General features: G+C 39.2%; 1 protein-coding gene across 3 annotated transcripts in view; it reads left to right on the top strand.

The window, feature by feature from the left end:
* The window catches only part of GNAS (GNAS complex locus), a 211,838-nt gene that overhangs the window by 120,817 nt on the left and 73,432 nt on the right, over nt 1-17,589 (top strand). For all 3 annotated transcript variants that reach the window (XM_059713228.1, XM_059713230.1, XM_059713231.1), the window contains exons 3-4: nt 8,187-8,241; nt 8,334-8,453. In XM_059713228.1, the coding sequence (XP_059569211.1) occupies nt 8,187-8,241; nt 8,334-8,453 (175 nt within the window). The remainder of the gene's footprint in view (nt 1-8,186; nt 8,242-8,333; nt 8,454-17,589) is intronic.

The following is a 17,589-nucleotide window of genomic DNA, read 5'->3' as shown; positions in this document are numbered from 1 at the left end:
GCATTTGGGTGTCTTGTCTTGAGGTCACAGTGGTTATGGTTGAGAATTGGAAGGGAATTGATTCCCTCAGGTGAAGGTAGCGCAGGCTGTGTATTGCTTTCTCTGCTGCATGGGTGCGGATTAGTGGCTGGGACCATTTGGACATATTTCCCATAATCTGTTCCCGTGCAGGATCCATATGCATTGCAATTCAGTTTCTCCTGCTCTGGACTCTCAATACAAAACAATTTAGCCTCCAGACATACTTGTGGTACACAACAGTTTAGTCCAGAGGCTATTGAAATGCTTTTAAGTAAAATGTGTAGGACTCAGTTCAGGGTGGATTTGATTTAAATCAAATCAATTGAAATCATGATTTAAATTCATGGGTCAGGAAGCCTCCATTTAATCATTGTTTTGTTTAGTCATTCTTGTTGTTTGATATCCTTTATTCATTTAACTTCTTGAAACTTTGCACTTTTTGAGAGAGTTAAGGGCATGACTCTACACAAACTTGCAGAGAGACAAGAGAGCTGATGGGGTAATCAGGTCTGTTTTCTCCTCTCCATACTCTGCTGTTAACAAGGCTGTTATCTCTGGAGACACAAATCCACGGTTTGAGAACTGAAACTAAGCACCACAGAGATGCTTAATGAGATCTTCTAGACTGAGCACTGAGTCCCATTGGGTAGAGTGGTTTTCTTTAATCTTTCCTAATCTATAGAGGAGCCTCTGGGAACCCCACAAGATTGGGCCCCTAATATAGTCCATGGTCTGTTGTGACCTATTTATAAAACTTTTCTAAAACGGGTATATGAATATATTGTCTCAACTAGTATATAATTAGAAGTTTATAGTCCCTATTCCATGATGATTTCTTTCAGCTTTAATATATCTTAAATTAAAACTATCTTTATATAGGGGTTTGGGTTTTTTTAAACCATCTTAACAAAAAATTGGAATTAAATTAAAAAAAATCTGTTTTTGGGGGGGTTTTATCATTGATTTTTATTCCATCCTGGCTCAGGCAAGAGGTATTTGTGTGAAAAGCCTGCAGTATGCTCAATACTAGATGATCAAGTAATTCCTTCTTTCCTCAAGCTTGGTATAAAACAAACAGATTCACTAACTTTTCTGTGTTGTCTTATAAAAGGAAGTGTTAGAGTCACTTTATCACATTATGATAATGTCCCTAGCAGTAAATCCAGGCTGCCGCACTGATTTCATTTACTGCTGATTTACAAAGTAACTTAGGAAATTGATGTAAATTTGGATCCCAGTTCAATGTTTTTATTGATGACTGTAAGATCTTAATGTTGTAGGTTTCATTGCTTGTAGTTGTTGTTCTGTACATCTGGGTTGTACATGGTCAGCATTTATTAGACAGATTCAGAAGGAGTAATTTTAATTTTTGCTAACTTTTGTTGGGAGTAAAGAAGTCTTAATGCAGTTATGTTAAGACCCATGAAATATATGAGCACATTATATTGTATCTGAAAGTGAGTATATTTATTACTGTGAATTTGTTTGCAAAGCATGCTAGCCTGTGAAGTTTGTTCATTTAAAATGAGAGAGAGAAACCCTGGCATCTACCATTTACCTTTTATTTTTAGTATGTGATAGTGAATTGATACTTAGTTCAGCACAGTTGGGATACAGAGGGAAGGGAAGTTACTTTTCTTTGTATTTTTATGCTGACTATGTATACTTTTTTGGCAACTAATCACCCTAACTAGAAATGCTGATGTTTTGTGGAATTATCGGATATAATTGGATGTCTTTTTCTTTTCTTCTTCCAGTAAATTTAGGATAGAGAGCTGATTTTGAAACAGCTTCAGAAGTTGAGTTCTTTATGCAGTAATTCCTAAGACTTTGACCATTAAAAGTGGCAAAAGCCAGGTTGTTAACAACTCTCAGAGGAAGCCAAAGGCAATTAATGTACTATATTAAAATAAATATTCCTCCAGTTGTCAGCATTTGCCATTATTCACTTTAAATCTATATTGCTCTTTATTGTCTGTAACAGTGATATAAACATTTGGTAAATGTAGTGCATCCTGACAGCTACAGTAAATTGGCAGTCTTCTGGCATAATTAATAATGAGTGTGTTAACTTTGGATGTGGAAATCGTTACGTGATCTGAAGTTACTGATCACAAGGAGGAGTTCCTGTCCTCGGTTAGGCAACCAACCTGTGCCCTATGTCTTTATGCCAGGATGGGCAAAATGCGGCCCGGGGGCCGGATGCAGCCTGCCAGGCCATTCTTTCCGGCCTGTGGGGCCCCTAAAACATTTAGAAAATTAATATTTATCTGCCCCTGGCTGCCTATCATGCGGCCTTTTAATGGCTTGCCAAAACTCAGTAAGCAGCCCTCTGCCCAAACTAATTGCCCGCCCCTGCTTTATGCACGTACCAGGATTCAGGGCATGCTGGCTGATGGTCAGATAATATAGGAATGCTACTAAAGTACAAGCTGTTATTTCAAAGACATTGCTCACTTTTGTCTTTTAAAACGGTTTAAAGTTGGAGATCGGCTCAAAATAAATGCATGCATCCTTGAATGTAAACATTTGTTTATTTAAGTAATGTGCTAAGGAATTTTAAGTATACTGTTTTCTCATTAGAAGAGATAAGTACACTTGTTTTCCAGGGGGAACAAATTCTGCTTCAGGTAGTCGTTATGCCTGGATTAATTGGCAATCATAATTCATCCTTATTAAAAGTTTTCTGTGACATGCTCTTGCTGATCAAAAGCCTCCTTACCCTGACTCCCATATATACACCTGCAGCACTTCAATTGCATCTTTACAGTACTTTTATTATCCTTCCAGTGATTGTTCCATAAAAAGCGTTTTATAATCAGGCTACAGAGTTCGCTATATAATTCCCATTTTACTGTGAAAGTGCTTGTCTTTCATTTTTTGAATAACCTTGCTACTCTGTGTATGTTACAATGGCAGTGGCTTGTGACAGTGCATAGTTTTGTTACCTTCCTCAGAAAAATGACTAAAAATTTTTGTTGTTTGAAGTGTCTTTTACAAAAAAAATCCATTTTTTCTAGTTAATTGCAGGTTTGCTGTAGAATTCATAGGAAAGCCACTTGTTTGTCATTTTCTTTCATAAAATGTTTGAAAAACAAAGAAATACATGTGCAATTTTTAAATAAGTTATTATACTATTAATAATATTGATATATTTACAATTGTACATGTTCCTTAGTAGTTGTCTGGGTATTTCTAAGATAGTAGTGATACAGTATATGATTTCTTAACCTGTCATCATTTCCAGCTAAGCATGTGATTAACTAGAAGTTGAAACTAATACCTCTGCTCTGTCAGTTATTAGAACCAGTTAGAGCAGTGGCATTGCACATTTCATTAATGTGACTTTGTTTTTAATAATCACCAGAACACATTTTATTTAATCTTTGGCATCACCATCTGATTTCTTTTTCGTTCTCCCAGCAACAAGTGCAGTGGTTCATGAACAATGGACTGCTTTACTTGTGTTTTTTCTACGAGTGAGTTTCTTGGAACATTAACGTGGAAATGTTTTTCTTTTTTCAAAGTTCTGCATTCCTACTGTAACATCGCTATTCATGTTGTCTCTGGATTCTAGGATGGAAGGAAAGTTAAAATTAAACAAAAAAAATTTGCTTGGTAGCCTGCTGATTTATTTAGAATTTGATAAAGCTTTATAAAATCTAGACGAAAAGGTTGCCTTACTCTTAGAATCTATGCCCTAATGATTTTTCATGAAAGAGTCATTTAAACAGATGATTTAAATGATTTACCAAATAGGGCTGACTTTCTGAAGTGGGATTTTGATTCTTTTGACCTTTGGTGTTTTGATTTCTTTTAAAACAAAAGGTTGCAATGAATAGGTTTCAATAGCCTTCTTCTAATAAATAGGTCCATCTTGCTTTTGGCCCTTTAAAATAGCTAAAACAATAGTATTTGATAACTGTTTTTACAACTTCAGCCACAACAAAATTTAATATTTTGCTTGGGCTAAACCAAACTATATTACAAATTAAGTTAGAAAGAGTGCTCTTGACCCATGCATTATCTTGGTGCTCCTTGAGCTGCAGAACAAGGATGCTGAACTGTCACCCATTTAACACAAATACTACCATGCTGCTCTGGCTGTTCCAGTCCATCGCAATGAAAAGATTTTGTGGGGGCAAGTAGTAAATTTGTCTTACTGTGTTAGCACACTGGGGGGGAAAAAACTACATACAAGAACCAGAACTGAAGTAAACTAATCCACTTTCCATTTTAAAGCCAATGCATCAAGTAAACAGACAGAAGTAATGGGTGATATAAAATGATTAACCAGATTTGTAGTTTGAAATCTGCCATGTCCACCTATTAAGACAAAGAAAATCTATTTGAAATGTTTTCAACCCAGCAGCGGTCATGTAGAAGTAATTCTGGCAGCAGCAAATGAGTGGTAGGCTCCAGGTTTTTAGAGCTCCGTAGGCCAAAATATTTTTATAATTTCTGAAAATAGTGTTTATTGAAGTGATGGATTTACTGCAGTTTTTGAAAATCTCTGAATAAAAGCTGTTGTTAAGTCGTGCCCTTTTAAAGCAGTTGCACTGCATGTAAGTAGTTGGATAAAGGGTTGGTGAACATTTTGAGTTTCCAAAGTGAGGCGCCTCATTGTCATGGAAAATGTGCACATAGTAAACATTACAAAATACAAAATGAGACGATACATTCATTGCTGTGTAATAAGATTCTTTGTTTACAGGCCGTGCCACAGGGCCATAGCAACAAAACCAGAAATAGGGACGCAAAGTATTCTGTCATAAAGATGGCGATGAATATTTATCAATTTGTGAATTGTGGGAGTTTCGCACCACTGTGAAACCCATGATCACTTTTTATTTTTCTATATAGCTTGAGAATCTATTAACAGGCAGAGATAAGACATTGACTAAAAATTAGAATGTAATATCATATGCATCTTTATTATGCAAAATTTATTGTTCTAAAAGTAAATTTAGGTAATATCTGTCTCAAGATATCTACAAAAAATTTGTTTGGGAAGGCACATAAATCTAGGTGGCTCTAAAAACAGCAGAAAGCCTTCTAGTCTGTTCTTACTTTGTTTGTACCAGTTCTACAAAGCATCTTAACCTTTAGTACATACACAGTCTATTTGAGCTCTTTGAGATTGAGATTGTACAAGGTGCAGTTTTGCAGGTTTTGGTCTTTGAACAAAGGGGGCAAAATCAATCCAGAGTAAATGCTCAGTTTTAAACCAGTTCCTGTATGCTTCCTCCCTTCTCTTTTTATCCAAGCTTGTTCGCTGCATTGCTTACCCTATTCTTTACAAGGACAAATTTAGAAATGGGAAGTCGCTGTGGTTAATGCAACTGCAGTTGCAGCAACCACATAATATCTTCCTCCCCACCTGTAAATACTTTAAAATGCTAGTGTTCTTGGTGCACGTTTTGGAGGAGTGAGTCTAGTCTCAGGGGCTAAAAAATGAAAGAGGGAAGATGGGAAGACATTGAGGATGGAGAGGACTGTTGAGCTCCCCCTTTTCCCATCTTATTTATTTTCCTTAGTTCAGTACTTTTGGCCTCTTCTGGCTTGTTGCCCTGTTCCCATCAGCAGTGCCCAATCCCCAGAGCAAAAAACTGGTAGTCTTTAAATATAGTGGAATCGGAGTAAGAGGGTCTGTAGGTAGATCACAGACACAACAAAACAAAGAATTAGCATCTGTTTGATGTTAGAATGTCACTACCCTGCCTGCATCCAGCTCTGCTAGAGCCTCGGTAGAAAGCATGTTAACGCTGTTGTTCTCTTTCAGTAGATAAATGTATTTGTTATGCTACCATCAAATCTTACCAGCTTTAGAAAAATTACCTCCAGACCTGTACACACTCAGAAAATGCAACGTGGAAGCAGCTAGTACAGTGTTCATGTTTTCAAGGACTTTGTCTTCTCCTGAAAAGTTTATTAATCTTTTATTTCACATTTCCCCAGCCATCCCCAGTAATCTTTGCCTGTCTTGTTGTGCCGCCCCCCTCCCCTTGGCTGTTCTTCTGTATTCCTGATTGCTGATTATACTTTCAGTTTCGTTTTGTTTGCGACTCGTGATTAATTATAGAGAAGTGAAAACAATAAGAAGCACTTGGAACAGAACAATACTTCATTAGCTCCACAAAATATAAATAATTACCCAGACAATGAAGTGTTCTGTGATGCTTAATTTTACATAGTCTAAAAGGGCTACCTTAGCAATTTTTTAGGGGTTTTTTGGTTTATTTTTTTTAAGGAGTTATGTGGATAACTGACATGAGTTGGTTTACAGCAGATTTGATTGATTAAAATAAATTAATATGCAATTAATGCATTAATATGCACTAATTAATAGTACTTTTATACAGTTTTTCATCTTCAGTCTTGCACAATCAACATTATATTGTAGACTTGTTTTTAAAAGAAAAGCCTAAGCTAATAGTAAACTCTTAAGACAATAAAATTCATGCTAACACAAGAAGCCTCTTAATTATGCCTCTCGTTTGACAAAATTTGCACACATGTTGCAAATAATAATATATTTACTGTTCAAATAGTTTTGGTATAGACCATGGGTTTAAATTGGACACATTGGCCGCATCCAGACAAGCATGGCTGTGCAATATGTGGCACTGCAGGCACTTCTGCGGCTCCATGTACTTCGCATTCAGCTGTTCTCCACGCTCCAAGGTATCAGCGTGAGGGTTTTTTTGACCCTAGGATCTCCCAAGGTCAAAAAAAGCCCACAAAAAAAAAAGGGGGGGGGGAGGAGGAGGAGGAGGGCGCGGTACATGTGGGGACAGCACTCTGCTCAAAACCAGCACTGCAAAACCAACACCAGCTGCCAACCAGGTTCTGGAGCAGGAGGTCCCCTGCACCCCAGGTAAGGCTGCTTGGGCCAGCTCAGTGCTAGCCCCAGCCTTCCCTATCCTACCTGGGGCAACCTGCATGGCACAGGCATTCCCTGGGAAAAGCTAGTACAAGGTGTGCTGCTGCTTCATGTCCCCAGGGAAACAAGCATCCATGCTTGTGTGGACGTGGCCATTGGCTGCTTACAGACATTTAAAAAAAACAAAACTCCACACAACAAAAAAACCCCAAATGGTGCTTTGCTTTAGACTCGGTGTGCCCCCACGCTGAGTCCAGCGCATGCCCAGAAGAAGCATTGCATTCGTTGGACCCGGCTCACCCAATGTCTGTATAGATCAAGTACTTTAGTGGGGGTTTTGGCGCTTTTACGTAATAGCTGATTGAATCAGCTTTAGCTAAGAGTGCCAAAAAGCCCTGCAGAAGTGCCCGATCTATGTAGACGCTGCAGATCCAGGTCGAATGTGTTGCTGCTTCCAGTAAAGCATGCTTTTTGGATTTTTTAACATCTGTAAACAGCCTTTATAACCAGTTATAATCCTGGTGAATTCAATGGAGTAAAATCACTGATGCCATAGCTTTATTTAGCCTGTTGAGTGACAATAGCTTCTTTCATATCCAGTGCAGACAATCCCAAATAAAAGTATCACCGCATATCATATTCAGAGTATTGTAGTATCTTGTAAAATAATCTGCTTGTATTTTGTTAAAAATGCTATACATTGGATTAGTCCTCTTAATCCCATTTTACTTGGCATGTCTGTGATGTTAAATGTACGTATCTCCTTCTGGCCTAAGCTCTCTGTTCCAGATTTTTTCTTCTCTGACTCTGTTTTCACTCTCAAATCTTTTGTGTACTTTTTATGTGCTTTGCTTTCTTCTGCTTTGTTTCTACTTTTGGTACCTTGTCCATTTTATCTCTTCATTTCCTGCTTTGTGCTGTTCCAAATAGCCTCCAGGTATTTCTAGTCTGTACACACAAATATAACCAAACCTGCTTTATCTACAGAATGCCTGCTATGGCACTAATACAATTTCATCACCATCAAAGATTACAGTAAGTTTATATGTTTTAAGTACATGCATTTGAAATGGAAAAAATCTCCATTTTTTTCTTACCAGGTAATATATTTGATCTGGCCTTATGACAAATATATCCAATGACTGAGTAGTGGTAGGGTAGATATGTTATTTGTTTGAGTAATATTTAATTTTGATGAAGCACTCTTACTTTTGCATTCCATTTTATAGACTTCAGTGTTTTTTATGGCTCATAAATTTAACGTATGTTTTCTTGGTTACAGGGAGAAGAAAATGAAAATTCAGGATATTAAAAACAATATTAAAGAAGCTATAGAGGTAAGTGCGTTAAGCCATTGTTTGTAGCAACTCAAAACTATCTTTTTAAACCCTAATTCTCTAATAAATGTACTGTATTCTTTTCTTTGTAGACAATAGTGACAGCAATGGGGAATTTGGCACCTCCAGTTGAACTAGCCAATCCAGAGAACCAGTTTCGAATCGACTACATCTTAAATTTAGCTAACCAGATAGACTTTGATTACCCACCAGTAAGTAAATTATCCTGTGCGGGGGGAGGGAGGAATTGTTATTTTGTTGTAACAAGTGATTATGATGACACCTGGAAATACAGATGTTTACAAAATGACATTTAATTCCATGAGACATCTTTTATAATGGACACAAAGCAACTGTCATACTGTATAATACCCATGTCCCATCTAGTCCAAATACTCTTCAAAGGCCACTACATGAAAAGGGTTCAAGAAGCTCTGTGGGACACCAGTGGGGATTATTTGTTCCCCATAAACATCTCCTGATAAATGTCTCCTAATCAAGAAGAGCTAGCTTGTGTTGAGCCTTAAAGCTTTGTATTCCTCTTCCAAAGTTTTTAGTTTACCTTAGTTATTATAGCTGGATATCTTGTTTCCATATTAATGTCCAGTTCCTCTTTTGGATGTCTTTGTGCATTACTTAACCAAGCAAACTATAGGAGCAAAACTCTTCTCTTTCAGAAGGCTTATTCCCAGTACATCATGGGGTCTATAAAATTGAGGTAGATGATAATTATCATATGGTATGAAAGTCATGGTCTGTCTACTCCAGTCTCTTGTTTCCAGCAGTTGTCAGTACCAGATGCATGACAGAAAGGTGCAAAAAGGTTACTGAGCTAGTTAAACTACAAAACTGGTGATGAAGACCTTGCACAGCTGTTGCTGCTGCCAGGAATCTTTCTGCAATGGGTGGTCTTCAGGATGGAAACCCTCATGCACTTGAGTATAACCCACAGCTCAGAAATTGCCAGCACTCTGTGGAACAATGAATCTGCATAAGATTTTACTTTGAAATGGCCTCTCATTAGCACTTTGCCCGTACGTTTTACAGTTCAGTGAAATCTTGTGCTTTAGTGGAACAAAGAATTCCATATTTTGAATCCAGTGTTTGGAAGAATTTCTGAAGGCTAAAGAAATACCTATATACCTTAATGATGACTTCAAATTCTAATACATTTTAGTGTAATAGAAGCTGGGTATAAGTACCACCTCTTGGGAATAAAGTCTGGGTGCTTTTTTCAGAAGTTGATCTTGCCTTCTTTTTGTCAACCCCCCTCCCCCCCCCCCCCCCCCAAAAAAAAAATAAATAAAAGGCAGGCTATAAGTTATGTATAAGGAGTGCAATTTAGTTAGATTTTTTTTTGCTTGTTTTTAGCAACTAAATACATGCCTCATACTCATATGCAGTATGTCTGCTGCTTATTAGAACCGGGTCATGCAGAGTACTTTGCTACAATCTGGTGATTCTAATAAGCAGCAGCATCCTGCTGCACCCACACACAGTTTATTTTCCAATGCTACTGCACATAATATGATGTTCTTATACCACAAGTATGCCTTTTTATTGGAAATGCAGCTGAGTGCTGAAAGTGTGATTATGCCAAGTTCAGAGATCTCATGAATTTGCTTTTTTGGCATTTAAAGCATGTCCCAATCACATTTCTGACTAAAGGGGGGTTGACAAAGATATTTTTGACAAGATATGAGACCTCTCTGGCCTCTAAGGCTAGTAAAGGTAGCTGGCAATGATCTTTTTGCACTAATTGCAAGACCTATTAGAATTTCAAACTCTGAAGTAACAAAGCATAGCGACTTATCTGGCTTTGGACACCTTATTATTGTGACAGGGAAATAGGAGTGTATATGTTGGAATAGGGTGTACTTGTATCAGGTGATTCAGAGTCAGAAAATTTTGGTTTTGTAGCAGTGCTTGTATCCAAACCACTCTTTTATCAGGTGTGCTTATATTCAGCTTCTGTTCTACTGCTGAGCACTAGTACAGTCCTTTATCACAAGGGTATTGTGCTGATAAGTCCATTGATATTTGTAAAGCTGTTTTAGGTCCTTGGATGCAAATTTGAAAGTAAAGTTGAGGTTTTTGGAATAGGTCAGGGGTCAGAAACCTGCAGCTATTCACCCTGCAGAGCCAGGGTACTTTGGCAGTGGGAGGGCTCTAATTTGTGCAGAAGAAGGGGGAGACAACCAGGTCCTTTTGCTCACCCACCTTGGACCTGGGCCGGGTCAATCTGCCCCACACACTGGTGTAGGTCATTGGTTCACTTGACTTCAGTTGATTGACTGTTGCTCTGTATTTATACAATTGCAACTAAAAGTGTCTTTTTGCTCCTTTTTTGTAGTGGGGGTGAGTGAAGCGAGGCAGTCTTGGTCCACACACACTTTCACTCCAAGAGCCAGTGTGTGCAAGCTTTTAGAGCACGATGCGGCTCTTACTGGCTTCTGGATGATAATGCTGTCATTAAACTAGGGGGCATTTTCTTGAGCCAAATGCACTAAGTGTTTATTCCATGATTCTGCAAAGGCCTATACATGTACTTGTCTTGTAAGTACTCCCATTTTAAGTACGCTTTGTCTAAATGTTTGCCTGAATGAGGCTTTAAACTGGATTTTCATTAACCTCCAACTTGACAAAACACTATTAGCAGGTTCTGTCCCTAGTGGTGATACAAACTAAATGGTAGTCTCATTTGAGTGTCAGGTAATATTCCTCTGGTACCTGAACAATTGAGCCTGTGCATTAATTATGCGACTAAAACAAATTAAATACCCAGGATGTCTCTAGGTGCTAACTCCCAGGGCACAGTAATTGAAATATGTGGTCCTTAGGTGCCATAGTAAGAATAGGGCAGACTTTGTGCCAGATGATTTAAAAGTACCTGAAAAAAGAAGCCCTTTCCTGTCAGTGGAAAGAGAAGCCTGAACTGCTGTTTTGCAAGTTAGGTAGTACAGCTGAACAGAGAGTGGCTACGTGCTGAATGTCTTTAATTCACCAACACTATTTTAACTGCTTTACATAAACCTATGATGCCAAGATCACTACTATGCAGATACTGCAGTAACTCCCACTTACTATCTTTTTATATATGTGCATATTTTATGCATATATGTAAAATAGGTAGGTAAAGTAAAAATGAAATCTGTAATACTTGAGAGAAACACTGGAGCTTCTGAAATCAATTTTTTTTTAAATATAACTTTACTTCCTGCTAGTGCCTAATGCTCTAAATCACTTTAGACGCAGAGACAATTGGGCAATTTGCAATGCTGTGTTTGAACCCAAACCTACAGTACCTTGGTAGAAGAATGGAGAGTATAATGGTAGAGATATTAGCTCCCTATCTTCTTCTCTAGCCCTTCATTCTGTCACTTGTGCTTCCTTTTACCACACCTCCAGATACCGAGTGGGAGCTATACACAGTGGCAGCAGAACTTCACATACTTTAACTTGTGATTTAACATGTACTTCAAGGCTTACAGTAGCCAACTCTTTCCTATGTAGCTTAGTAATGCTAAGGAGCTAGGGGTTTTTTTGTTTTAAGCAATAATAATGTTTGCCAGTGTTTAAATGCAATAAGGCAGTGTTTAGTGTGCCACAGGTTTGCCTTCTATCCTACCTATTTGCTTGGTTGGAACTAGGGGTGCACTGATAGAGATTTTTGGGGCTGATACTAGTGTCCAATTTTTAATTAGGCATATTGGCTGATACCAGTCCAATTTCCGATACAGCGTGGAGAGCTGCCTCCACCTGGTAAGTCTGTTGTGTGGGGGGGGGCAGATCAAAACCCACCCCCATGGTGAGGGAGGAAGCAGAGGCAGGCACTGCCCACCTGGAGCGGAGCGGAGCGCAGGACAGAGCTGTGGCTTGTTGGGGATGGGGGGGACGTGGCTCCCGCTGCTGCATGCATCCCAGGAGGGCACCGGGAGGTGTGTGCCCCCCAGATCTGCACAGGGGTGGAGTGGAGCTGGGGCTGTGCCACGCTTTTCTTGCTGGGGGCTGGGCTCAGGGAGGGGGCTATGGGGGGGCTGCAGGCACCCTAGATATTGCTGTAGCTCCCTCCCATCACTGCCACACATCTGGCACAGCCCTGGCTCCTTCTAGTTCAACTCCCACCTCCCCCCACGTGCCAGGAAGAGCCAAGGTTGTGCCAGGTGTGCGGTGGCACTGGGAGGGAGCTACGGCAAAATTTGGGGTGGCTGTAGCCCCCTCCGTAACCCCTGCCCCGAGCCCAGCCCCAGGCAGGAAGAGCGCAGCTCTGGCTGCAACCTGTCTGCCCTGCCCTGCCCCAAGTGGATTTGGGGCATGTGCTTTTCCCCCACTGGGCAGCACATGTCCCTGCCCCCTCCCTCATTGTGGGGGGTAGGGGTTTGATCTGCCCTCCCCATGCCCCTTCCCTCCCCCCTCCCCTTCCACCACAATGGACTTACCAGATGGAGGCAGCTCTCCACGCTGCCGGGATCTGCTCCTCACTGTCCGAGTGCTGTGCTTTGGCTGTGCGCATGCATGGGCAATAGGTCAAATTATCAGCTGCATTGGGCCAATTTTCTTCATATGGGTACCGATCTGATATCGAACTGATGTATGAGTGTATTTCTAGTTGGAACTTGAGTTCCAGCTGTTACCAATGCACTCTGTTCTCACTTTGTTGCTTGCTAGTTTGCTCTGTGAGATGGTATGTAGAAATTGCTGAAAGTAAGCAGATGGAGGGAGGCAGGCAGTAGAAAAGCTAATAGTTTTAGTACAGCTTTAAAGTGTGGAGGATTGCCCTTCGAAGTCTGTAAATACTTAGGGCCATATCTTGCAGGGAACTGAGTACTTTATTCCCACAGAATTCACTTATTGATTCTCTTCCAATCTGCTATTTAGCATGCACTACAGAAAGTGCATCTATTCTTAGCATTGTCAAAGATGAACAGAATATACTGAAATCTTGCAGGGGGAGGGGGTTGTTGTTTTTAACTTTATTCAAAGCATCTTAGAAATATTTAGCTAATCCTCCCATCATCCCTTTTGTAGAAAGTTAGGAGCCTCATCCTCATTTTAGAGAGAACTTGAGTGAACCAAGAGATGAGAAATTAAGTTGCTTACTGAAGTCCATGCAGTTGTTCTTGTTACTGATAGAATTGGGACTAAAACTCATGTTTCTTCAGTTTATGGCTTCTGGCGAATTGTGAACGGCAAAAAATCAAATGGAGAACTCAATAATTTTACAGTAACACAGTAGGAGTAGAAGTTGAGCAGACTTCAGATTCTGGCCCTAAATACTAATATCGCTAAAAGGGCAACTTTTCTATGTGTTATCAACATGTTCTCTCTCTTTTTTGTGTCTGTCTGCTCACTTATCAATGTTGTAACCTTCATATAAGATGTTCCTTTGTAACAACATAGTAACCTACAAGGTTCTGAATTGGAAATATATTTTCATATAATGCAATGTCATATTAAACATAATCTTAATGGCTGGCAGTAGTATATTTGGTGACTTGACTTAATTCAGTAATTTGGTACATTTGGTAAAAGGGAACTAGATTTCCTGAAAGTGAATGTTTGTTTTTGATGTTAGTAGTGGCAGGGATTCTGGCCAGCTGGCAGTAACGAGTTAAAGTATTTGATACATCCTGGTAACATCCCCTTTTTTTGTAATCATTGCTTCCTCTTTCGGTATATCTTATGTGCTGCTGGCAAGAGGATAGGGGGCTATTAGAAGCAGTGAGCTTAAACTGAAGTTCTGCAAAAAAAAGTTCTTCCTGTCCCTTTTTTCCAGTGTCTACTAGTGTGTTTTTGGGTGGCGCTGTATCTTATTACCTTATCTTTGATTAAGTTGTCAAAAAGCAGTTCCTGTAATCTCTGTCAATAAAGCTTACATTTTAAAGTGGACCGAATGAATTCGGAAAACTGGGGGGGGAAAAAACCCCAAAATATAGAACACACATTTTTAGCTGCCTAAATTTTCCAGTCGAATATGTTTGTTTGAAACCAGTCTGACAGTAGTAACCATGAAACGTTATTAGGTGGTAGAATGCTCTGTGGCCTACAAGAAATGAGAGGTTTGTTCCATACACATTCAAGAAACCTCGATCGCAGCAAGTACATGTTTGTAGGTGCCGAAACAGGTGATGCTATACGATTGCTTTGGATGAGCAGCAGAAGTCACCCTTTCCGTACTGCAAATCTTGAAATTTTTCATGATCACATAATATTTTTTGTTTAGTTTTAAAAGACATAAATCCAGAGTTAAAAAGAAAATGTAGAAGCTAGCTGTACCAAACATTTCCTAATGTTTAGAAAGTTTCCAGTGGCTTCAGCTCCGTTAGAAGGACTTCCCTAAGCTACTTGCAAACATTGTATATTTTGCTTCTCAGCAGAAACACCTAGCACCAGGCACCTAGAGATTTGTAACCTCATGTCCTGTATGACTAGGCAGCAAAATGCATTTTTCTTGGTGTTCAGACACACTCAACAGCTTTGAAGTATCATAGAATCACCTCAGTTGTATAGGAAAATATGAAAAATGTTCATTAAAGTAAGATTAAAAATAAAATTGTATTCGTGTAAAAATAGTAATATACCTTAGCATGGAACTGAAAAAATAAACAGCTAACCCATGGTCTTAAATGGAGTCCTAAAATATTTTTGTTAATGCCATGGAACAATCAGTTTTCCATTTTTAATTCTGAAACAAGAAATGTTAGCAAGCCTTATGCAGTACTTTAAGTGTAACTGCTTTAGTACAGTGTCTCCTGGAGTTCACAGCTACAGTGAATATTGTTTTCTGTTTTTCAGGAAATTCTAGGAAATTTAATTGTTAATTGATGAGTATGTGCCAAAAGCTAGAAAGATGTTGACTATTTCAGCAATAAAGCATGAAATGTCAAAGTGCAGCTGCCTGGGAAAGTTTGTTGAAAGAGATAAAGAAGATGTGCCAGAGGATGTAAAGGTTACACTTAGCTAGTGAACAGTCATTCTTTTCAGGTGATGGAGCAGTTAGGGATTATTAAAATGGACAGTGCAGGAAGTTAAAGTGAAAGGTTGAACTTAGGCCAAGTCTATGCTGCAGGGTTTAGCTGGCATAGCAATGCTGGTTAGCATTGTGAAAAAATTGCTTCTCTCACTAACTGACATGATTACACAGGAAGGGTTGCCTGACTAAACACAACTTGTACTGGCAAAAAGATTGTTTTGTCATGATAGCTTATGAGATAGTTAAACTACCCAAAAAAAAACCCCTCCTGCCAGTATAAGCGGTGTACCTAAGATGGTGAGAGGTATAGTGAAGTTGGAAAAGCCTTTGTAGTGTAGACTAGTTTACAAATGTATTGATTCCTCATATCACTGATATCTTTGGGTTACAGTTATATTCAAAAACATCTGCATTGAATACAAATTACTGGAACTACAGGTAAGACTACTGAATTATATGCCCTTTTTCTCATACTGGTTGGGCACTTCAGCAGGACTTTTTGGCACTTTTCTCTAAATCTGATTCAATCAGCTATTAGGTGAAAGCGCCAAACCGCCCCCCAACTAAAGCGCCCGATCCATACAGACGTTGGGCGAGTTGGGTCCAGCTAATGTGATGCCTCTTCTGGGCATGTGCCAGCACACTGAGCTTAAAGTAAAGCGTTGGGGGAGAAGTTCAGTGTTTTGGGGGAGGGGGGGGGGTTGTGTTTAGTGTCTGCAAGCAACCAAAAATGATTAGACACCTGTGAAGTAAGATGTATAAGGAAAGGCTGAAAGAGCTGGGGTTACTTAATCTAAAGAAGAGGATTCAGAGGGAGGATAGGGTAAGTCCTCAAACACCTGAAGGGTACTTAAAGAGAGGATAGAGTTTTTCCTCTGGCTATAGGGCACAGGACTAGGAGCAGTGAACTCAAGCTGTAACACAGGAAATGTTGTTTGGAAATTAGGAGGAACTTTCTGACTATGAGAGTGGTCTGGCACTGGAGTATATTGCCTAGGGAAGCGGTAGAAACTGCATCCCTGGAAATGTTAAAGAGCAGGTTAGACGGACACTTGTTTGGGATGGTTTAGTGAGGGATGTTCCTGCCTTAAGGAGGGGACTGGACTAGATGACCTCGTGAAGTCCGTTCTGGTCCTACTTTCTGATGATCATGTGATTCACAAGATAAACCCAGAGAATTTCAAATAAATTCAGTTTTGAAAAAATTCTGACCTGTTACAGTCTTCTTGAGTTCTCTGCAATAGGAAAATTACTCTGCTATTTTAAACCTTCAGAACAGAAAGACTTTATTTAGAAATGGACTAAATGACTTTGTCAAACTTCTTGATGGACTTTTGCAACAGTCGTTTCTAATGCTGGAAAAGTTCTTGATAGAGGTTACCCTGTGCCATGTGGAAAAGAGGGTAGGGTTATACCTACTTGCATTCATCTCTAGAAATGTCGCATTACCATATTTTTGTTACATGCCTTGTCCATAATCTCCCTACTAAAACACTGTTCATAATAGCAAAAACTTTTTTTTTCTTAGCAATGAAGAGAGAAAACTAATATTCTTCATAATTTATTGAAGGTATTAAAGTTTGGTTAGATAAAAATATTTTGTTTAATGTATTACTCATGTCTGGATTTAGACAAACTGGTTAAAATTTACTGTTTTGTGATCTTGTGATCTTTTGGATCTTGCTTACCTGGTCTTACTATGAACTTGTCTTTCCACCACTTCCAGTGAACTATAGAGCATCACTTTTCCATTCAATGAATGTTTGACCAGAGGTGGTTTAGAAAGTCTGCTTAAACAGGAAGTTTAAAAACCCTAGATCATTCTCGAGTTTTTTCCGGACTTGTAAGTCTTCAAAGGAGGTAGAATTCTGGATAAAGGAAATGTTTAAAGTTCCTTAAAAATAAAATTGGAGTTAATTCTTATTTATTTTTTTCTGTAAACCACCTACAAAGGATAATTGTTAGCAAATGAAATTCATGTTCCTATGTAAGACTAATTGATTTCTCTTACAGAGGCCCCATCTACACGTGCCTTAAGTCAGGGCATTTATTGTAGAGAAGCGTTATGCGGGAAAAGGGAAATTTGCTGTTATATTTTGTCTCCCCCATGGGACACTGGCACAGACAGAAAACCAACACACTTCTCTTTTGCAGGGCCCAGGAGCAGGCACCACTTCAAAAGGGAACCAAATTAAGAGGACAACATTTAGCCCCTTCCATACACAGTTCATTTTTTTCCATCCCAGACATGTACAACAAACCTTTAGTAAGGATTTTGGGAGTAGAAATCTCAGAGCTGTTATGCTAAAGGAAAGTTTATTTTTCTAAGGGCCCCTCTGCATGTGCAGGTAAAGACATGATGGAGTTTAATGTGC

The sequence above is a fragment of the Alligator mississippiensis genome, chromosome 9 (assembly GCF_030867095.1).
Source record: "Alligator mississippiensis isolate rAllMis1 chromosome 9, rAllMis1, whole genome shotgun sequence".
In the NCBI taxonomy this organism is placed as follows: Eukaryota; Metazoa; Chordata; order Crocodylia; family Alligatoridae; genus Alligator; species Alligator mississippiensis.
The sequence above is the reverse complement of the archived record's forward strand: the minus strand, read 5'-3'. Positions and strand labels throughout refer to the sequence as shown.